Source organism: Pieris brassicae, chromosome 4, assembly GCF_905147105.1.
Source record: "Pieris brassicae chromosome 4, ilPieBrab1.1, whole genome shotgun sequence".
NCBI lineage: Eukaryota > Metazoa > Arthropoda > Insecta > Lepidoptera > Pieridae > Pieris > Pieris brassicae.
Window position 1 is genome coordinate 15,816,402 of NC_059668.1, and position 24,225 is coordinate 15,840,626.

Consider the following 24,225-nt stretch of genomic DNA (forward strand, 5'->3'; position numbering starts at 1 on the left):
TAAAATTTTATTGTAATGTCATTGTGTAAATATCTATTGTAATGTAATAAATGTTTTTAAGAATATAATTATTTTATTAACTCAATGATTAAACTTAACCAGCTTGCTGTCTTCAAAATTATTTAGCTTACACAATAAAATTTTATTAATATAAAAAAAATATGGACTTGTGAAAAGCAGTACATTGGGTAAAACTAATAAAAATATTGATTTCCAAACAATTTATTAAAATAATCACGTTTATAACGATGTAGTAATAGATAATAGATATTGTGCTATGAAAAATCCAGGATCCGACTTCGCTCTACTACATTCACCAACATAAATTTAACTCTATAAAGAGGGGCTTATATTCCAATAAAATTTTGTTTTATTTAGATTTTAAAATATGTGGCAACAACAATGTACAAAGATACAAATTTTTATATTTTTTTAATATAATTACTTCAGCACGTAGAAGCTGCCATAATGTTAAAAAACGCACTTATCGTACGAACGTCGGATAGTAAAATAATTCGCAAAAACGTTTGGAATTTAGCATTCACAGCCATTTCACAAAAAAATATCGAAGTATCTGAAATATATAGCCTTATTTATATACAATAGCAGAATTTGCACTTAATACTGTTCAGTTACGGTTTAATTCGTTTAAAATACGCAAAATGTATAGAAATAGGTTTAGTATATCCATGTACAAATTGATAGTCGCGAGGATATATTCTTCTGGGGATAGAGTTGTCATAAGCTGTTGAGTGTCAAAGATAAGGAAAAGTCCAAAGAATACAGCTCCCGTGAACGAAAGGGCGATTTCGAAGGCAGAGCTTTGAAGGAAGATTTGAAGAAAACCCCCGATAATAAGCACGCTGAGTCCGGCTACGAGGCTGAAACAAATGTTATACATCTTACATTATGCTATTAATCGTGAGAAGTTCTTAATATATGAATGAAAATAAAATTAATAAAGTTTCAGTGCACACTATCATTGAGTAGAAGGGCAATAACAAACAGATAAAAACTTTTAAGTTCTTGTATCAATTCAAATAATAATCCTAGTCCATTTTATTATTGGTAATTTAGAAATATTAGATTAAACCTACAAAAACCATCAGTAAGTCGATTTTTATACTACACTGAAATGTTCTATGACATGACTTTAAAAATTAACAATCGATTACTTTGGACTTTGTTTATTTATATGTACATATTTTTCAATATTTTAGTTGACGTTGTAAGTTTCATACCCGTATCCGACAAAAGAGAAATCCCTCTTTGTATTGAATGTGAATAAAGTCAGAGCAAGAACCACCGTGAATGTGAGTGCCAGGGCTTGAAGTACAATAAATGTGTCAAAGTATGACACCACTACACCAATAGTGTATGCTTGCACCACAGTCTGGAATTAATAAAAAATTGTATTTCAGTATCAAATACTCAGTAGTAAAGAAGATCCCACTCACTGGATTGCTCTTAATTTTTTTTTTACATACGAAGCAGTAGTGTAATATCCATATCCATGAATTAAATATCGCGAATTTAGAAAAAACAACAAAACCATACAACTTACAAAACCAGCCAGGAGGTAGAGATTTGTAGGATATTCACGACGTTTAACAATCAGTGCTAGTAGTGTCCCCATACTCAGAACAAATGCAATTAGTACCATCCATTCACTGCAACAAACAAATTATTAGATAAAATAATAATATATGACATGATATTTAAAAAATTCATTATATATTCATGAATGGAAAGTTTTTGAAATTATGTAGTGAAACACCTCTGTCTACTTTCTCCCATGTTATTTGACATTTGCTAGGGCATAGTTTCTCAAGAGAGGGGGCGGTCGAATCCTTGGTCAAGTTAGTTTTAAAAAGGGGTTGCAGTCTGTTGAAAAATAATAAATACAAACTTCATATATCCTACAAAAGAATCCTTAAATAGTGCTCTATATTATTATAATTTTACAGGGACAGGGTCGCAAGACTGTTTGGCTTTTTCATGGGTCTCAATATAAAAATGGTTTAGTAATGATGGTCTAGGGCAATAGAATGAGACACCATCTTCTGTCTTTAAAGTTTAAGTAAAATACATTTCATACATGATCACCCATTTTCTGAATGGAATTTAATTATATTGAGATTTGAGAAAGTTTGAAAATATTTGCAGGATGACATTGCTAGACTACCACTGTACTATTAAGTTAAAAAGTAAAATCTTTTGGACTTTTGGACACAGTATTAAAATAATATTAGTATAATGTTTACTTACTTGGAATGTATAAACACTTGTACTGGCTTAACAAGTAAAAAAACAGAGGCAATTGCGACAGTGACCAAGAGTTGTACTGTCAGCAAGCTATAAACTTTTCGAATAAAGCCAAGACGTATATCCTTATCCGCATTCATAACATTGTTGCGATATGCAAAATCATCCTGAAATTATTTTGATTATTAGCTGGTTAATTTTCCTACAATATGGAAGCTATCATAAACTAACCCCACACACATTCAGATAGCCCATAAAGTACTCAATAAACAATTAAGTAATGGTTATTGTAAGTATTACATGTATTTTTAAATGCTATGTCATTAGAGGCTTCTGATAACTGTGTATATTGTTGAGGTAAGAAATGTGATTCTGAGAATTTGTGATACCTGCATTGTAGAGTATTGTATTGTAGACAGTGGAGCTTTCACTATCTATAATATATACTCATATAAATATTTAATATCTATTATATAGACATATAAGAATGGTGAAACACATGTTCTGATTACAAGTACTGTTATCTTCATAATTTATTTAGGATTAATTCCTTTTCTTAGAAAATATAGAGGTGTATTTATCTTATCAGTAATGGGAAATACATTGCTTTCATTCTAATAGTGAAAACACAAAGGACATTCATGATGACATGGATTTATTCAGGCCAACAATTTAGATGGTAACGATTCTTTATGTTGTATTTTGTACTCTAAATGACGTCACAAAAATTCCCTAGGGCTCAAATTTCGTATACCATAGATCAGGCTTAAGTATTGAGAATTAATGCTGTAACTTAAAGTAAGTTCATGTATTATACTGCTGTTTGAAAATCACAGATAGATCATTGGCCACGCTCAACAAAAACATTAAAAACCTAAGCGAATAATAAAAATCGAAGGCCATCTGGCTTCGATGTGGAAAGTTTACAAAACAAAAGGTATTTACCTCAATGCTTCCCTTTTCTCCCAATTCACAGTCCTCCTGCGCATACATTAACGGTATACTAGCCATGTTGATAACACTAAATTTTTATTTCTTCAACAAAATATTTATTTTCCTTTCCAATCAATGAAACCTTTTCAAAGAGCAAATAATTGTACTACTGTATATTGTTATGTTTGTCAAACTTAACGTCAATATGTTTGACAATCACACAACGATCAGCTGACGAATGTATGGTCTATGGAACTTACTCTAGGGTTTTAAAGTATTTTACTCTCTACTTGCGACATGTATATAAGTCGTATACATTGTACTAGTACATATTATATTACATAGAGTAAGCTATATATACGGTATATGTAGTTGTATGAGGATATTAGACATTTGTGATCTGGGATTTTGTGGATTGTGGTCTAGATAAATGAACTCAATCCACACTATATAATTATAGGCTTTGTTCCGTTGACTTGCGGAATCTACTTCATCTACGACAGGTGAATTAGTATATATATCATTAATAGAGCGTTTGCTACTAAACTGTAACTCTGCGGACCTTGGCTATTCGGTAGGCTATATGTGTTAACATAAGTGAGGTGAGCCAGCCCGTTTTATAAAAAAACAATTTGTCGACACCTGACAATTATAAAAATATTATCTTAGAAAAAAATTCTTTGCCATTTGTGGCAATTATAAAAAAGATATTTTATCTATAGATGGCGCGAAGATAGGAGAAGCTTTAATATAGGAGCCATCTATAAATGTTGCCGCTGTGTAGTGTGTTACCGACGACGCAGTTTGTGAAGCTACAGCCTATACATAAGACTATACTGATAGATTTAGATACAGGTTACAGATGAAAATTCAGCAGAGTTCTTGAGTAGAAGTCAATATTATTATAAAGGATATTGAATATCTTTTAAAAATTAAATGAACTAATTGTATTTACAATTGTACATTTTAAATATATAGTTAGCTAGTAATGCTAACTAAACCATGGCTTATATTGGAATATCCTAGCAAGTTTATGAGCTATTTTATTATGACATTAAAAGTTTAATGTTAACTAGGCCATATAAAGTTAAATTGCATCGAATAAAACTGAACGCTATCTGCTTTATAGGCTGCATTACTCAAGTTCGACATAATATTAAGAATAAATGATCATTTACCCTTAAACATTGTCGCCTTATTTAACATGCCACAAAATTATGTTTACAATGATTTTACACGTCAATCGTATTGCGTTTATTTCACTCCAAGAACATATTTTTTTTTGTTCTTAAACAATGTATTATGTAATTTTATATTATAATAGTACAACAGTAGGAAAAATATGAGTCTTACTAGATTAAAATACAGCAATTACACATGAAGTTGATGTGCCATAAAGAACAAATATATGTAAATATTAGGTTAGGGAAAAAGTCTTTTCTCATTATAGTATGTATGAACTTTTATTAAATTTCTTTGGCTATTTGTATCAAGTAAAAGTTTAAATTTTAAAGTAGATAATTCCGAATTCAAATTAGCAAAATGTGTGATTTTTATTTATGTTTCTTACTGTCAAGATGAGTGAATCTAATTAAAAATTCGATACAATTTAAAATTTTACTACAAAAAAGATAAAAATGCAACACAAGCCGCGAAAAATATTTGTAATGTTTATGGACCTAGTACAGTGTCTGTGAGTAGCACAAATTTGGTTTAAGCGTTTTCAATCCGCAAATTTTGATGTCAAAGATGCACGTCACTCTGGTCGCCCTATTACGGATAAAATGGATTCCATTTTGAAAGAGTAGAGTAAGTTCGGCATGTCGTTAGTTACGACGTAACTGAAGAACTGGGAATTGACCACACACAGTTTTGGCGAATTTGAAAAACCTGTGGTACACATAAAAGCTCGATATTTAGGTACCTCACGAGCACACTGAAAGAGCCTCATGAACCGTGTACTCATTTGTCATTCTTTATTACGACGTAATGAAACCGAACCATTTTTGAAGAAGCTGATAACTGGTGATGAAAAGTGGATCACGTACGACAGGAACGTGCGAAAAAGCTCGTGGTCAAAGGCCGGTCAGGCTTCACAGACTGTGGCGAAACCCGGGTTAACTCGCAACAAGGTGATGCTGTGTGTGTGTGTTGGGATTGAGGGGTTATGACGTTCATCATTATGGGGTTATGTCGTCGATCGTTATTCATTATGAGCTGTTACCACCAGGCAGGACCATCGATTCTAAACCCAACTGCGAAGAACTGATGAGATTAAAGCAAGAAATTGAGAGAAAGCGGCCGGAATTAATCACCAGAAGGGGTGTGGTTTTGGAGCTTGGCTGGGAGGTTTTTATGCATCCGCCTTATAGTCCTGACCTTCAGAATTCTTTAGGCAGTGTCAGGTTAACATCACGAGAGGACTGCCAAAACCAATTGTCGCAGTATTTTGACCAGTAGCCCCAAAATTTCTATAGCAATGGGATCACGTTCCTACCTACAAGATGGCAAAAAGTTATCGAACAAAATGGTACCTACATACTTTAGTTAAATATAGATAAACTATATTAAAAAATGTTGTGAATTTTCTTAAAAAAATGCGAAGAAACTTTTTCCCCAACCTATTATGTAAATGTTACATTTATAATAATATAACCTAATATAATAACCTAAGTACCTAATGTGTTGGTTGCTGGTTTATTACTATACCTTAAAACATTAATTAAGGACACTGGTCTGAATACAAATTTTACTTACAAAAGAGTACTGAATTATGAAATGGTGATCATTATTATAAAAAAATATAACGATCCTTGTTCATTTCATAGTTTTCAATATTATCGCCATAAATGCAAATTAGTTAAAAGCGCCTAAAATAATATAAAAAAAAAATTGAAATTATATTCAAGGCCGTTGTAATTGCCGCAAAAATGCACGCAAAGGTGACTCAAAGAGTTCATATTGGAAGAAAGCCAGACAAAGAAATTTATAGTCCTAAGCTTCCAAAGTAGAAAAAATCTTGAAACTGCACTGCAAGTCGCTCAAGTTCAAGAAGGTTACATAGGTAAATTGTTTAAATCCTAGCGTGTATTAATGTTTGTATATATTATTACTCTTTTCATATCTACGAATTCTCCGACGTTCCATTAACCTAGAAGTACATTTTTATTGTAGCAATTGTGTTACAAGGCCGAGCGACAATGTTTATATTGTTTCATAGAAATACAATAGAAAAATATCATAAGATATTCTTAGTTACTTTCTTAGATTAAAAGAATGAGAAATTAAAACTATTTTTAGCTTGCTGCCGTCATTAATCGTTATTCTAGTCATATTGTTTGTTGTGTTATACAATTTCAGCTAGTCATGTTTTAAACATACCTAATATAAACACAATTATGGCTGTCTAAAGAAGAGGGGTTTAATGGAAAGGTGAATAAACATAAATCAAAAACAGTTTTATTAACGCGTAACATATGCTTTTAAGTTCCTCTGCATGTAAAGTTGAAAACTGCATCTGGTTCTTAATATTTGCGCATACAGGAATTCACGGGTCGTAGCAAGTACAGGCGCAGTTTTTTGGGAAACTCCAACAAATCATATTTTATACGTGATCTTTAACAAACTATGTTATTATGGCATTCATTATTATGATCTACTTCAGTAATGTTTTATTTATACAAATCCATATTATTTTACTATCACTACATAGTTGTCTATAATATCACAATATATTTTTCGTTATTTTTATCCGGCATATATGTAATATGATTCCTATAAATTTGTTTGTTCCGTACGAGCAGCCTGTTACTGCATTGTGCTATTATTCCGCAATGCGACCGGTGTGCATCCGATTTTTAATTAATAACTGTAGTATCCGATTTACTACGAACAAAGTTAAAAAATTGCTTTGAAAGTCAGTTTAAGTGATAAAGACAAAAATACTCGTATTTCCCTACGTAATTGCATTTAGATATTAGATATTTTTGAATAATTGGTACGTTGAGAATTGGTAAGTTTTCCATACTTTTCCAAGTTCCACATAGTGATAATGCGCGATAAAATTGATTAGTTCTGGAATGGGGTTGATCGATTCTTCCTGATGATCGATTATGAAAATTTGCTACGACTATTTAACCAAACAATTCCTCTGAACGTGTTAATACAGTAAAAGATGCAGAAAGACTTTAAATCCCTTAACGTCGGCAAAGGAGCAAGCCGCACAGAAAGTGACTGGTCGTCAACGATTCATACTACTCTGTTGTATGCAGCTTATTTATTCCAAGCAGAGGAAGTTATAATAAAAATATATTTGTACTACGTATTCAGTTCAATTGGTGTAATTGAAGAACATATTTAAGATTCATACTCGTAGAAAATAATAATTTGTTATGATAGACATAAGTTACCTCTGCGTTGGTAAGATCTTCACAATTTAAATTATTAGATAACAAATAAATGTACTTATAATGTCTGCGAAATAGCCATAATTGAACAAAAGTATTGGAGAAAGTTACATTAAAAGAAGCGAGAACCAACTTAAATTGGTTCTGAACGTAGGATCACTTTTATGACTTGAATCTAATCGACCGTTTCTGTTGCTTTTAAGATCGAAAAGCGTATGACAATACTGCCGAATTCGTATTAATGTATATAGTTTATCACGTTTTTTCTGTAAATTTGTTGTACATTTTATGATTAACTTGTGTGTTAATTAATAGTTCTTTAGTTCGCAAAAAGGTAAAATCCTAGTAGAAATACTACATATTAATAGCAATAACGTTAATGTATAACGAACAAATTAATCAAAATCAGATAGCCATTGAAAGCCAGCATAAAAATTCCAATGCAGTTGAAATATGAATGTTCAGTTTGGCTTATGCGCCAAACTAAACAAATAATACTGCTTTAATGGCTCGAATTAGGCAATACCAACATACCTAAATTACCATCCAGTGTACTATGACCTCTCCCTGTAGGGCTGATTATACCCTTATATGTATTTTTCAGGAATTGTTTTTTACTGTGTCTAGTCTATATAATTAACATGATATTGACCTAAAAGGTTTTTTGCTGTAATAAGAAATATACATATTTTTTGTTGTGCTATAACATCCGTATCCGTATCCGTACATATGTCTGTATTATCTTTTTAAACAAATAGATAAAACAGACGCAGAAATATATTTGTCCAATATTTCACTAAATGAACTGATTTTTTTAAATAAAATTAAAATAAATATATAAAAAAAACTTTTTTTCCCCATGTATTTAGTAGTTATTTGTTGGGATCAGTCATTTAGATGGGCCAGCTTGAAGTCCTGACCTCAATTGACCATGTCTGGGATTTTCTAACTACAAGTAAGATCAGCGCAACCTGTTCCAATAAACATCACGGGACATGAGGTCATTGCACAAGATTGGCAACGTATTCCTCAGAACGTTATTAAAAAGATAGTGGAAAGCATGCCCAGAAGGATTCAAGCTATAACTTTGGCAATAGGAGGTCATGCTCGTTATGATGCCCTCCTAACTTAATTTAATTCAAAGAAGAAAAAGAATCTTCATGTCTTTATTAAGTAGGTATACCAACTACGTCAGACAATTAATTATCATGCAATTAAATTTTTGAAAGGAAACTGAAGCTATTTCTTTCAATATTTCTACAAAACTATGTCATATATATTTTAAAAAGCTACACACTATACATGAACATTCGGCAACCCTACGCCATTGAAAGTCCTATTTTAATTTGAAAGATAACAACGTAATAAAATACCTGGGCTCTTTGTTAACTGGACGGTTCCCTTTACGCATGCGATTTCAAATTTGAGGTCCTATTGAATTGTTTTCAGTGGTATTTAGCGGTATTGTTCAAATTTACGTATGAATAGCAAACCATTTTGCACTGTTTTCAGGGTTGTTAAAGCTGGTTATAATAAAGTATTGCATGTTTTGTGTAGAATGTGTACATGTTGCAATAGAGAAGTTCGCCAAAGAACGCTTCACCATGGGCCTGATACTGTACTGTATCTATGGTCAATAAATCTTAAATTACAGTTTCGTCACATTTTCACAAAACATCTATTACGATTTTGTATAATGAAACTTAACGATTAATAATAATAAAATAATAATAATGCTTACAATCATCTACCGGTGACTTATAAATATACATTGCCAAAAACAATTTTTATATAACGAGGAAGTGATTACTAAGGCTCATCTCTTGCATCATAATACTCTTTATGGCGCTTAACAAGCGCTGAATGCGGATAAATGAGGCATAATAGTGTGAACAATGTTTTATTGTTCGCGATGCAGTGATCGCTCTTGGATTGATTCCAACTCACCTGTACACGTAAACTGAGTGCTTAATTTGAATATTCATTGGAGCATTTTATCGGGAAATACGAAATAGGGTCGCTCGATGTTTATGTTACTACAGTTCATAGGCTTACGTACATAACGTTAGCAATAAAAAATTAAACAAAAAGCACAATTACATACTAAAGTGCGCAGATGTATTTGGCTGAGTACACTCGCAGTGCACATTCGTACAAGCCTTGTGACTATTGAACAGATTTTTCGGAAGGATTCTTTTTGAGTTAATAGTTACATATGTCAATGAACAATTACATAGTAAACATTTCGTATGGTTCTTGGGCCATGGGGATTTATATTACAGGGAATCACTATCATTGTAACCACTCACACAGAAAACAATAATAGCTAGTTAAATGCCAAACGAAAGTTATGCTAATTGAAACGCTGAAGAGGGTATCCGCAATTGTCAATGTAATCAGGTATTCTTAGGGCGCAATTCCGTCGATTAACCTAAATAAAATATGAAAGTTAAAACATCTAAACGATCATAAATCTACAGATTTAAGCTTTATTCATGAGAAACGGAAATATTTTTGTAGTTGTGATGACTTTGGTACTCTCACTGTATGCTCTCCATGTGTATGTGTATGTGCAATTTTAGTATTGAAAAATTGTGCTTAACTTTTTGTAAGACTTATTTACCAGCCTCAAACTTTTATATGAGTAATATATGCCTATTATGAATAATGTATTTTAATATGACTGATATTCACAGTTACAGGCACAATTAAGCCATTTGCCCCGAGCCATACATATTACACCCAAACAAAATAAATTGGACTAGCGAATGTAGAGTATTCATATAATACGAGAAGTTCAGTTGAAAAAAGTTATATCGCCAAGGTTAGTTTGTTCAATAAAGGATGGTTATGGTTTTCACACTTTTATATTATTAACTGGATTTAAAAATAATTTATAAAAAGAAAATTCCGAACGAATATATTTAGTTAAACTTCTTACTTGTTACAAGAGAAATATCATTAGTTTAGGTAAAAATTTATTCCGAATAAAGAACGATAAAATTATTCTCATTTACATTTATTGAAATTTATAAAGAGAAGTTATATATTATAGAAGTGCTTAAGTGCTCTTCAAGTATGTTCACCGCGGATATTATTTTAATCCCTAACAGATATAGATTAGAGGCCTCGGGAATTTCTTTAGGCCCCGTATTTTATTTATTAATATGTACGCAATATAATAAACACTCAGATCTGTAGCTCGTGGAATGACAAGACATTTTATCGAAGAAAGCGATAGAAGAAGAAACAACCAAAATTTACAACACAAATAAATATATTGCTATTAAAATGCGAAGGATTCATCAATTTTGGTAAATTAATGTTACAAATACCACAATGGTCAACCTTTTCTGATTTAGTACTCCCTAGTGTTACCTTTTAGGGACCTGTTTATGCTGAGAGAGATAAAGTCATGCACCGCAGTCATGGTGCAGACACATTTTCACATCAGATTCGGTTATGGTTTTTCTTTATGGACATTGTCTATTTAATTTATTCATATACACCCAAATACATAAATATATCGGCTTAGTCTCAGTTTAGCAAGTTCAGGGTTGAGTATCGCACTTTTAACCATCGGAATTATATGAAAAGGTATATTCGATTAATAATCTTTTATTATGCTTAAATTTACATCGGTTAAATTATATTTTACTATTTATAATAAATCAACTCAAATGGCGTTAATGGTTTTAATTAGGTGTTGAGTGACTCTAATTTAGATAAAAAAGTACTGCCTCTTTCTGCCACCGATAAATACGGCATCATCCGCCAGTTTCAGCCGTAGTTTTCGAACGCATATTTCCCTAGGTTGAGGATGAGGTGCCGCAATATTTATTACCAACAATTTTAAGACACTGCGTTTGTTAATTTTACTTCCTTATTATTATATTATAGAGTTACTGGGCCCCAGAATGCTTTAGAATTCGTCCTCTGTGCCATGAAATTATTACTTTAATATCAGTTTACCGGCAAACTCGACCGTCGCTCCATCACTATAATGAATGCATTATTTACATTGGCTGTGCTTTATATGTACTGTGACGTCAGCGTTTTATTAAAACCATAGTTTTTTTACGTTGACAGAAAGTAGTTTTTCCTGTGAATTGTTTTTATATTATGGTATTGTTTTGGATAAAAAATGTGACTTATAGTTTTTCAAAAAAATAATTACAGTCAAAAATAAAAAGCAGGTTACTCCTGAAAACTACCCGCAATGGCAATAAGCCTTTACATTTATTTTAAGTACAATTACATTTATGTCAAACTAATCTAAAAACTGTATTTTACATTTGTACATAGATAACTGCCGTTACATATACAAATCGTGTAACGTATAATATGGTATTAATTTTTTTAACAAAAAATCTATTCTCTGTTTGTTCATGTGTTTCACATCTTTGTAAATTATTTCCAATAAATGGTAAAGGTAAAAGAAAATACTATCTTATTATTTCGTATGTTATCTTAGAAAATCTTTGAAGTAACAAAGGAGCTTATTGAGAATACATTTTCATAACGTATTTGATAAAATCTTATTCCAAAAAAGTCCAAATAGTGTATAAAACATATGGAATTTGCTGATCTGCCCTGAAATTATAATTCTAAAAATGTTGTTGGTAAATCGAAAATAAAAATTCAGCTGTAGTAAAATGATCGTACTTTAATGTCGCATTCCCGGACGCAATGCAGCGGGATGAAAAATATATGCTACACAACCGCCATTAAATAAATGATTTTTTCAGTAATAGCCTTCTATGTTGAAGAGTTATTCGTAGCTGATCGTTACATACAACATGAACATCAGAGAATTGCTAAATTTATTGTCATCGTTTTTTTAAATTTAGGTTACATAATATTTCTATTATTGACTGGTGTATTACAGCAGCTTACATGCAATACCCATATGTTCGCCTTATGTGATATCCAGAGATAATTAGCGTGTTTTTATAACGAATTTTATTATTACCTAAAGGTAAGAGTAACATAACCTCTGTACTAGAAATAAATAAATTACCCACTCTAGTTTATGAAACAATGTGCAACATTGCCGTTGGTAGTCGTTTCGAGTTCGCGCTGTGAAATATGTATGCTATAAGCGGTGCCCCGATAAATCCACTTTATCCCAAATTTGAGCAGTTTGCAGAATTACTGTCGCACGGGAATCTTAAGTGACTTGTGTTGGACTTAAATTGTAACTTGCTCCTATAATATTTAAATAAAATCAGTGGCGCTGCAACCTTTTTTAGTTCTGGGTATCAGATTTTTGTATCTGTTTCATGATAATTTGTCAATCTAATAGGCAAGTAGGTGATTAGCCTCCTGTGTCTGACACACGCCGTCGAGTTCTTTTTTGTAAGCTTTTTTCCTCACGATATTTTCCTTCACCGTTCGAGCGAATGTTAAATGCGCACATAGACACATAGATTCCATTGGTGCACGGCCGGGGATCGAACCTATGACCTCAGGGATGAGAGTCGCACGCTGAAGTCACTAGGCCAAGAGTGTTCATACGTATAATATTCTATATATTTAAGTTATTCTATAATACTACATGATAACTACATACAAACCTTACAATATGAGAAATTAGGTAAATAAAACTATTCCTATTAAAAAGGCCTTCCTGCACACCAACTCAACGAGCTCATGACCACTGCCTATAATAAACTTTATTTATATACTGTTTATTAAACTTTATATATACGAGTAATGGATACATAGTATACGGTAGATTATCTACAGAACAACCTTTCAACCATAAAATCTAAATAGTAGGTCAAATTACAAACTTGTAAATGTACTATCTTTCTAACAATGTAAACATGTATTTTACGTCTGTATTTACTAAGATAAATTCTAGGTTATGTCAGTTAAAATGCTGTTTTGTATTTTACAGGTATGCTAGGGTTGCAAGATATATCACGTAGTTAACTTAGGACATTTTTTCCTACAAGCTTCTCATAAATTATTTTTTCATTATATTATTATTTGTATGTACAAATAAATATACATCAATATATGTAATATAAGTAGAACGTGTAAAAGCGTTGTACGAGTGTGCTTAAAACTATAATAGGGAAATAAATTAAATAAAAATCATCAAAAAAAATTCAATTATAGTCTGTTATTATTGTGATGTTAAACGTTATAGATAAATATCAAATTCACAAAATGTGTATTACCAAGGAGTTTCCATGACTGTTACTAGGAGCAAATTCAATAGTTCATATTTTCATATATTATACCGAATGGACTGTTTATACATAATGTTATATAAATGTACTAGATTGAATTCCATATAATGAGACAATAACAAGTATTGTATTAGATGATCCCTTTTTATAGTAATTAACTACTATTTTATACTTCTCCTAATACTATTCAGCTGCTTGTTCTGTGCCCTGGATCATGGGGGATGTTTAAAATCATGTAAAGATATAACGTACTCTATTAATTACCACGCGCGTTAAACAAAGGATACAAAATAATTTAATGTTAACTATATCATATGTAGTGGAAATGCTATGCTTAAGAGAGTGTCAGCGATAGCTCTCGGGTATAAACTCCGACAATCTAGAAAAATGCCGCGCGCGCAAAGAAAACAAGAGCAAGCATAATGTATGTAGTTATGGCTCGTACAATGCTAATATGAGTGTTAGTTTAGGCGTGCATCATCAACCCTAAGCGATCAAACGTTGTCTAAGCTGACATTGGTATTTCTATGCGTTCAATGTTTCGAGTTATTGTTGGATATGACGGCAGATAATTGATGATGTACATGCATTTAATGATCAATGAAACAGACGAATCATATCATACAAAATTTAAAACCACAATAACTTCGTTATGATCATGTAGCTGGTGGCTGTTATATTTATTTTATTCAAATAAGAATTAAAGGGTAGGTAAGTTGCTGCTGTCTCTCAAGAAAGCGTATGACTAATGTAATGACAGTAATACCAGACTACGATTCTGAACAAACATGACCTAATGCCAAGTTAAACTTAATTTATAATAAAATAGAACCATATAAGTTTATTCAGTAATTTACATAGAACCAACGGTTGGAAGAAACCGCTTAACCGTATTATAAAGAAAATAAACTAGTTCACAGAAAACTGCCCTAAATCCTAAAACTTCTCTAAACCGTATCTATCTCAACTCAAGCACTATTAGTGAATAAGTATGTGCGTAGATACAGGTGCTAATAATCTCATAATCCGATAGAAAGGACTAGTCGGACACGACTCATGTATCGTTAGATCAGGAACAGGACCAATTTTGTTATACTTGCTTTTCCTATCTCATCCTAATGGTAGACTAATAGTAATAGTAATAGTAAAGCATCAAAAAACATATACGTCTCACGATGGTTTCTATAATGGTAATAAAAATAATCATATTGAAGTGATAAAATTTATGTAAATAAAAATCATAATTTTTTTTATTTATAGTCTGTTATTATTATGATGTTATACGTTATAGATAAATATCAAATGCGTATTTTAGTTATTTTTTTAACTTTATACTTTGAATAGTTTAGATTTTAGAAGCTGTTAACCCTATTGAAAATCTGTGTTTTAGTGTATACTATTTCTCTGTCGACTACAATCAAATGTTGTTATTAAGAAACATGAATCTCAAACAGGTGACTTCTATAAACGTGGTATGGTATCATGTGAACATAAGTATTTTGAGAAATTAGACTAATGTTAAAGACTAGTACTACCAATTCCTATTCATATATATGAATTTAATGTATTAGCATAATATACTTAAAGTAATAGTATAACATACTATATAAAAAGTAATCAATAGATATGGGTTTTTAATTAAATGGAATGAAGTAGGGTTTGAGTTCATTATCACTAAACTTATGAAAGCAAAGGAATACGGTCAAGAGACTGATGCTAGCTTATAACTCAATAAAAATGTACGGAAATGTGCACTTCTCAAATTAAAATAGGGCAAACGAATCTAGAGTTTTAAGGAACTAGGTTATTAAAACTTCAGAAATCATAACAGATTATAAACTAGTAATTCTCACTAATAATGGTACAAACAAACCTGGCACACTATTTTCAATAACAAATACAATTGCTATTATTTTATACTATATGTTTATCGTTGCATAAAACATAAATTACCAATTTTATTTTAATCATCTCAAATAAATGATTTGAAATCTACATCTTTTGATAGTCAAAATAAATTATTCTGCAGCATTTATATGTGGTCCAAAGATCGAGCCTACAGTGCATGTTGTTTATCCGGCGGGGTGCGGAGGGATCGGTGAGAGGGGAGGCTCCTGGCCGGGCCCAGAGTTAATGCGCCAACTCAGCGAATTTAGTGCTATACACCCAGTAAGAAAGCGTTGCATGTTGTCATAGAGCACTATGTAGAATGCCTTGTGTTAATTGCATAAATACTTATTAATAGTATATCTGTTTAAAAATTAGATATAGTTCGATTTTGAATAGAAAATGACTTTTTTTAACACTTTAAAAGTAAATTAACGTTATAGTTGAGCATTTCCTTTGAAATAATAACAAACAATATCTATTTAATATGAAATAACACTATTGTATCTAGAACTTGAGGTTAAGCTTACAGCGCTTTTCATCTCGCAGCGCGTTTTATCCGCAAAGAGTTAGCATTTGCCCAGTATTCAGTCTGTAGCTGCCCTCCGTCGTAAATACACGACCGTGAGTGCTCAAGTGTTCAGAAAACAAGCCGACCTACCAACTAAAGAACGAGTTTTTATTACAACCGGTGAGTAAAAAAAGTTTTAAAACTTCAGCCTTATTAACCAAATGTGAGTAGCGTGGCTGTGCTACGAGCGCTACGTTGCTACGAAATTGGTTTTTATCGTCGATTTGAGCGATTCTTGGGGGTCAAAGCAAGGTCTCACTTACGGTTATGGTTTGTAGTGAGTGGACAGTTTGCAAAAATCCTACGCCCGTTGTCATTTCACGGTAATTGTACTAAGAGCCTCGACCTTGCCCGGTGCACGGTCCACAACTTCTTTGTTTCATGGGACAACATGAAACAAATATGTATTTTTATTACTGCTAAAAATGGTTGACTTTTATAGGATTGTTTCAGAGACATGGAAATCAATTCGTCTTTATTTTAGATGTCTAAATATCGTAAAAATAGTTTTTGCGTTTAAAATTATCATAGTTATGGAAAATAATATTTATTGGATTTAAAAAAAATACACGTTTTTCAACATTGGTGTTCTACTATAACAATAAGTAATGTTTAAGCATATTATTATCGGTCCATTGATATGCATTAGATCATTTTATGTTGATGAATTCACGAAAACTACTTTGAATATTCGATTTTTTTTCTGGATTTCATTATTTTATTTTTACATAATGCATAGTTAATTACATAATTTTACATGTGGATATAGTGTAATGGAATATATTTGTTTAAAAACTGTAGTGTAAGACGTATTTCACTGTTTATTTAGTAGATTTTAATAAAGCATAAAACCAGTCTTACGCCTCCGTTAATAAGTAACAAAAACGCAACATCAATTAAAAAGTTAATGGCTTAACATACTAATCAGATTGAAACATAAATTCAACCACAATAACAATTACACATAGGTTTTGCTTACTTTACAAGTAATTAAATTTCCATTACAAAATAACTTTATAGCCACAAAATACACGCTATTACTAAGTCCATATATTATAAGTATTAAAAAAGATTTTGGCAAATAAGACCATTATACGTTATATAAATATTATATTAAACATCATATGATATCAATCATTAATTCAAAAAGGTGAATTACAATTTTAGTTACATAAAACTTTCATATCGTTGGATATTTATGACATATTTTTTAATATTGTATATATAACACATACAATATTATATATAACATATTATAGAAGTACTCAACTTATGACTTACGTTATTTATATAAATTCTAGTTTATATTAAATAGTTCTCAAACTTCCACGAGCAATCAATTGTCCCTTTGTTATAACTATAACAATAAAAATACTAAATTTAACATTTAAAATTGTATCTTGTAAATTAAAATGATATGCGTTGTTATTGACTCATTAATCTCATATAGGTATAAATAGCCAGATGTCGTAAGAACGTCTACGTTTTATCTGCCAGCTGACGCGATACTATAATATTTCATAAATACAGCTTCTTCTAATTAAACGTGACATACGAAACACAATTGTTTGTATGTTATAGAGAAAACTTCGTTGCTGCGCTTGATATTTAAAAAAATAGAAATATCTTTGATAGATACAGTTATAATTAGGGTATTTAAGATTAAAACTGTAACTGTATCCATGGTGAACTCATTGGGATATTTATGTATTCCTACCTTTGTTATATTAGAAAAAAAACAACATAGGAGATTTAAAATCTTGTCAATCTGTATTACCTTTTTTCTATTAATTTTTTTCTTCTTCTAATAAGTCAAGAAGGTTAAGGTGGACACATGATAATGATAATTTTCTTATAAACTAAGTAGGCCTTACTTAGTTTATAATGAAGGAAATTTGCTCTCGTCTGTTACTTTATTTATAGAAATTAAAATTTTATTACCACAAGTTACATTTATTATAAAAAAAAATCTTTATTATAGTACATGGTTTACAATGGTATTTCACCTACAGACATAATTTTTAGTTCATAATATGTACTGTACCAGTACTTATGACTGTTTTCGATCTAGCTATATGATTTACGTCAAGGGCCACTATTATCAAAACGTGTACTGTCACGTGGTAATCAGCTGGCTAGACGCGTGGGCTGACTCTGAACCCAAACAGTTGCGTGGGCGGCCACGCCCTCGCTTTAATATTCAACAAATTTAAGATTTTCCTTACAATCCTGTCTGGTTTTCTAGCCATTTAACTTACTATGCTTAGAGTATTATAAAGCTTTAGTTTTAAGCCTGTAGGAAGATAACTCTCTTTCTACAACATTAATATAACGTGTCTTTTAAGTATAATTCAGTTTAATAGCTTCAGTAATTAAAACAAAACTTTAACACATATTTATTAGGTGTCATATATCACTTATACGCAGTTAATATACATTAAATAATATAAGTATACCATATTTTTTAAGGTATTCCATATTTTTCTTTTCTTAATTAAAAAATAAATAAACTATCGCTACACGCACTAAAAATGTACTGAGGGGTTAAAATTGGTACCTGGACAACATATGGGAAAATAACTCTGTGAATTTCTGTGAAAAGAAAAAAATACTTTTAATAATATATAGAATAAGTAGGTACTTCTTACTTATTTTTCTCTGGTTTACAATTTTCTTTAAACATGTCTGCAACAATTGTACCGCCTACATAATATATTCAAGTATTAAAATTGTAATTCCCGTATTTCAAACCAATGAAACATTGCTATCAATTTTATACAATTTACAATTGGTCGGCGTAAGCGTCAAATCATGATTGCACAAATTGAATACAGCACGTATCCGCTGTGAGCGACATAATACCGCTGGATTTGATTAACTTCATATCATATTGTCACAGTTCGTGTCACACTTCCGGTAATAACGAGAAACAATATGAAAACAAACTACTTTTAGTATGAATCATGCCAAAAGCTAACTTATCTCGTTTTGTTTATCTCTTTTTGCCAAAATTGCAGAAATTTAGCAATATTAATTAACATTTTAATGTGAAAATTTAAGTGTTTAGGTTTAACGGTTGATATTATAATGTCTTAGTTTATTCGTGTTATCATGTAAAAGATTTTGTAGGGCCTCAGCCAAACACGAGGATAACTATTAACAGGGCTGACCAACTATTATCTAACTAATTGTGTAAAGCAAAATAATATTCTATTGTATTTTTGAAATACAAGAAACAAGAACAAAAGTTTTATATTGTTTATATATAATGAGCAGATAAAGCAGCGAGTTATTCATATCATGTAATGTGTAAAGAAGTTTTAAATTAGTAATTTTACACCAAACCCGTACGTAGTAGGTAGGTAGGTAGGTAGGTGGACTCAATTTCCGCACTTAGACACGTAGTCGGTCCGTTGTGCGTAGAAGCCCTGGCTAATTTAGCCAGCCCAACTCCTTCCAGAAGCACAGAAGTCTCCCGGGCACTTCACAGGCTTCGCGGAGCGACCTCACTGTTCCGAGGATTTTTGTACGTTGATTAGCCACAGCCTCGCATTCCAGGACTACGTGGGTGACTGATTCCTCTGCGCTGAAACAGCCTCTGCACAAGGGGCTGTCTGTTGCGCCTAGGACGACAAGATGTTTGTTAAGGAGACAATGGCCCGTGATTGTCCCTATGATTGTTTTGAGATTGGTTCTGTTCAGGTTTAGAAGTCGCTTAGTAAGTTGCGGGTTCAGAGCCGGCAGAGCCATTTTGGACTGTTTGCAATCTACACTTCGCGACCATCCCGTACGTAGTATTGTGTGTAACACTTGAGAAACACATATAGGATCAGAACCTTAAAATCTTTGAACCGGTAAATGTCACCCGACTTTTCCTTTGTTCACAATAGGAACCTTTGGAAGGAACAACCGAGCGCATTTTCTTTTAAAGCTTTCGCGCACTCTTTACACAACCTATGTACTGTAAACATTGTGTAAGCACTACTATTTCTAAATGGTTTATAACTATTAAGCGTATAAATTTACAAAATTATATAGAATATTTGCTATTGACTTGTTACACTAAGAACTTTTATCGAGGGACATTAAAAATACTAATAATAATTTTGCAAGTATATTGAGCCATAAATAAGGCTTTAACATGAACCTTTGCGTTCGTAAACAATATCTTTGACTTTTTAAGTTCTTAAGGAAATTATGTATCAGCTTAACTAAACTTAAAGCATATATTTCATTTATATAATATTCTTGAGTGTTTTTTGTATGTACAAGTAATAATTCAACTATTTATATCTTTGCTACATTGTGAAAAAAAAGTAAAACAGTAACAGATACTTTATTTGTGGTTACATAATAAAAACAGTGTGACTACTGTATGTTAAAATTTGTAAGTTTGTAAGTAAGTAGTAAGTTCTTACTAATTATCGATTCTATATCTTACCCTAAAGTATCTACGCATGAGATTTTTTTGTATAAAATGTACTTACTTACTTATTATTTTAATATTATAAGTGTAAAGTGAATAAAGATATCAAGTGTTATATTTAATTGTAAATTTAAACTAATATATGTTCTATTCGTGCGTAGCGGGGCGTGTCGTTAGGCAATAACAAAAGACTTTACCAATTCCAAAGTTGAACCTCCTATCTCTTGATCACACTTATTATGTAAACTTAAATCAAAGTCGGCCTCAACCTATTAAGGCTCTACGAAGTTAAGCTATAGTACTTATATGATAGTCATAAAAACCTGACCTTTCGTGAGTAGTAGCAATATATCAGCGAAGAGCTAGGGCAACCCAATGCGGTGAATTGTAAGGAAAGCTATTCCGAGGAAAAGGAAAGTCTTTTAAGAATCGTATGGACTTTTCTTCATCTTTATATATTTGAAATTCAATTTTATTGTTTAATATAGTAAGGAAATAAATTTTTGTTTTGCGGGTGTTACTTATTTACCATATTTATGTATAATAAGGAGCCGTAACAAACACATAATAAAGAAAACCACTATATATATGTATAGATATAGTACTATAGATATAGTATGATTGAATATATATATATATATATATATTCAATCATATATATATATATATATTCAATCATATATATATATATATATAGACAAATTTACTAAACAATTTTTTTAATGTTAATTATTATTCTCTATATTTTATTCATAAATCATATTAAGCGATTGTCAATAGATAACAATAAAATTAACACAAGAAATACATACAAAGAATATAAATTAAATTACATTCAAGTCATAGTGAACAAATTCACCTGTATTTCTATTTACCTGAAGGACAACCTAATTACTAATAAAATGTTATTTAAAGTAAATATTTAATTAGTTTAATCAATAGCTTAATTAATGGATGTCTCTTTTAAGCGTCTCTGTGGCAACTGGTTAGTGTGTGGAGACGAGTGTTGACTTTGTAGCTAGAACACTGAACGTTGAATATTTTCTATATTCCCAATGTAATAGTCGTACTGTGAAGGAACACTCGTCATGTGGAATCGAATCGACATGCCTTTGATTTATATTACCTCTATACACTGATCACTTCTAGTCTATTAAGAAAAAAAAATATCAAGAAACATGCAGACATCTGAGACCTATGGGTTGTAGCGCCAGAGCATTTTCTCTGTAACCGCGGTTAGTAAAAAATACTTAATAATATCATTCCTTCTTTGAAATACTCTTGACCTGAAAACTGAAAACATATTTTATATTATATAGAACCGCACTAGAGAGTTTAATTATATATTGGTGATAGATGTAGAATAATTTCTCTTTTCCGAGCAGCTTTTATCTAAGAGTCCGTTCATCGCCCGTTAAAGTTGATTGGTAGGCTCTGTACACACTTTGCGTTTCAACCGCAATTTAATTAATAAGAAGTTGGCTTTAAATTGCCAGTTCAATTAAGATGAGGATCTTTTATATAAATAGGAAGATTTAATAATAGTTATACGTAGTTACCTAAAGATTGCTCCAAGACATGAACGGACTTTAAAATACATTTTATAATGATGTCAAAAAGAATTTGTGCTTTAGAGCAAAGCGGTGCTTTTCAGATTTATGTATTTATATCGAAACATATAAATAGTGACTATATGTAAATTTTTGTAAGCAGTCAAAGAATAGTATGAATTTTTATCTAACGCCTAGTAAGTTTACTTGGCAGCGTGGTAAAATGGGAAGCACTTTCATGACATTACTGATACGAACACGAGAAGTATCATTTAACTCGTCTTGAATGCGAAACAAACCTATTTAAACTTGTTGTTAAGTGTTTTGGAAATGGAGTTGAGTTTAATTAAATCTTATATCATTTGTGTTGACAATTCAGTGGCAAACTGACGACGTATCGTTTTATGTACTGGTTTTATTTCATTTAATCCATAGACTATAGTATACATTTTTTAATTGGTCATGTAACTTTTATTTGACTTTGTACTAGGAAAAACTTGACGCCACGCTATTATTACGTTTTTTCCCCAGTATGTAATCGGCCTAACCGCACCGCACCGGCGCATGACGCAGGCAGCCGCAGTGCGGTACATGCGAGTGGAATACGACACCACAGCTCCCATTAATCGGGACCTTGGATAGACACTTTTCCACGAAACGATACTTTTGTAAATGACAATCATTACGGGTCATTAATTGCTCCCGTTATTAAGCAGGCACTTACTTAATGGGCGCTTCAGTAGTCCTCTTTTTTATTTATTTCGTTTCCGGAAGGTCACGATTGAAATAATTACTACAAAGAATAATAATTAAATTTTACTACACAAATCATTATCTATTAGCAATATTTTTAGTAAAATTTATTTACATACGTTTATTTAACCGCTTTTTTAACTGATTAGTTATACAATTATAAATGCATTCTCAATGTATAATGTACGATATCCAACGACGTGATGTTAATTGTATCATCCCTTATGATAACCGTTAATAGAAATATCACTCATATCGTACAAACACAGCTGAAACGCATATTAATTGATAGCTTAACGTGGTGTAACGCGTAATAATCACAATTATATTATCTATAGCATTGATATTGAAGACCCTAATAGTGTTTGTAACATTAATCTTAATGATAATTAAATAATTAGCTCTTAAAATGCCGAGCAAAAATACAGCGAATATTTTTTAGATTTAACTATATTGCCTGTTCTCCTTTTTTATTTTGATGCCGTTTAAATAAAGGATTTGGTTTTATAACATTATCTATTTTTTTAAATTCACGTGTCATCCATACGTGTGAGTCTCGGATTCTGTACATTTTAAGTAGTTGTAACAGATATGTTCTCATCAGAATGCTTTTGGTTCAAATATATTTACTTAGTTTGCTTTAAGATGATCTTACTAATTGAAGACTTAGTCTTAACTTTAAAAGGGACTCAAGAGATGGACGCTTACGAATGCGTTGCTGTCTTTTATAACTCTGAAACAATATGCGTTGTAGCAAATAACTGATATTGTATTTAGTTAGTAACATATTTGAGATATTATAACATAAAGAAATTATAATTGCCGTGTAGGTATTTTATGGCATTACTAGAACCACTCTCATCTTGGAACTTCCTGTATTTTCCGCACGTGTAATAAAGATGTCACTTAGTGAGTACCATAGCAATTGCAAAGGTAAATATTTCGTAATGATAGGAGGGGCCCATCGTGAGAGAGTATAATATTAGCAAATGTTCATTCAATTACTATTGTAAAAATCAGTGGTCGATTATAAAATATCATGGAAGGAGGAGAGTTTGAACCATAGGTTTCAGTTTCTGACAGCTCAGAAGTATCGACTTTCCAAATACTTTAGACATATTCTATCGGAACTATGCAAGTTCGTGCTTCCGTTTAGTTCTGAATATGTTCATCCAGCGTATGTTAAGTTTACAAAGATGTATGTAGTTTACATTGTTGGTGCGAAGCGTTCTGT

General features: G+C 31.5%; 2 protein-coding genes across 2 annotated transcripts in view; one reads left to right on the top strand and one right to left on the bottom strand.

Moving 5' to 3' along the window:
• Window positions 1-206: 206 nt before the first annotated feature.
• Window positions 207-3,378, bottom strand: LOC123709092 (protein lifeguard 4-like). The gene is made up of 5 exons (XM_045660208.1): window positions 3,211-3,378; window positions 2,269-2,432; window positions 1,565-1,670; window positions 1,242-1,393; window positions 207-881 (listed from the first exon to the last, which is right to left on the bottom strand). The coding sequence occupies exons 1-5, from the start codon at window positions 3,274-3,276 to the stop codon at window positions 629-631; spliced, it is 741 nt and encodes a 246-aa protein (XP_045516164.1). The 5' UTR covers window positions 3,277-3,378; the 3' UTR covers window positions 207-628.
• Window positions 3,379-16,287: 12,909 nt separating this feature from the next.
• Window positions 16,288-24,225, top strand: part of LOC123709090 (acetylcholinesterase-like) — a 30,812-nt gene continuing 22,874 nt past the window's right edge. Inside the window, exon 1 of the mRNA XM_045660206.1 lies at window positions 16,288-16,382. The gene's annotated coding sequence lies outside the window, so the exon portion shown is untranslated. The remainder of the gene's footprint in view (window positions 16,383-24,225) is intronic.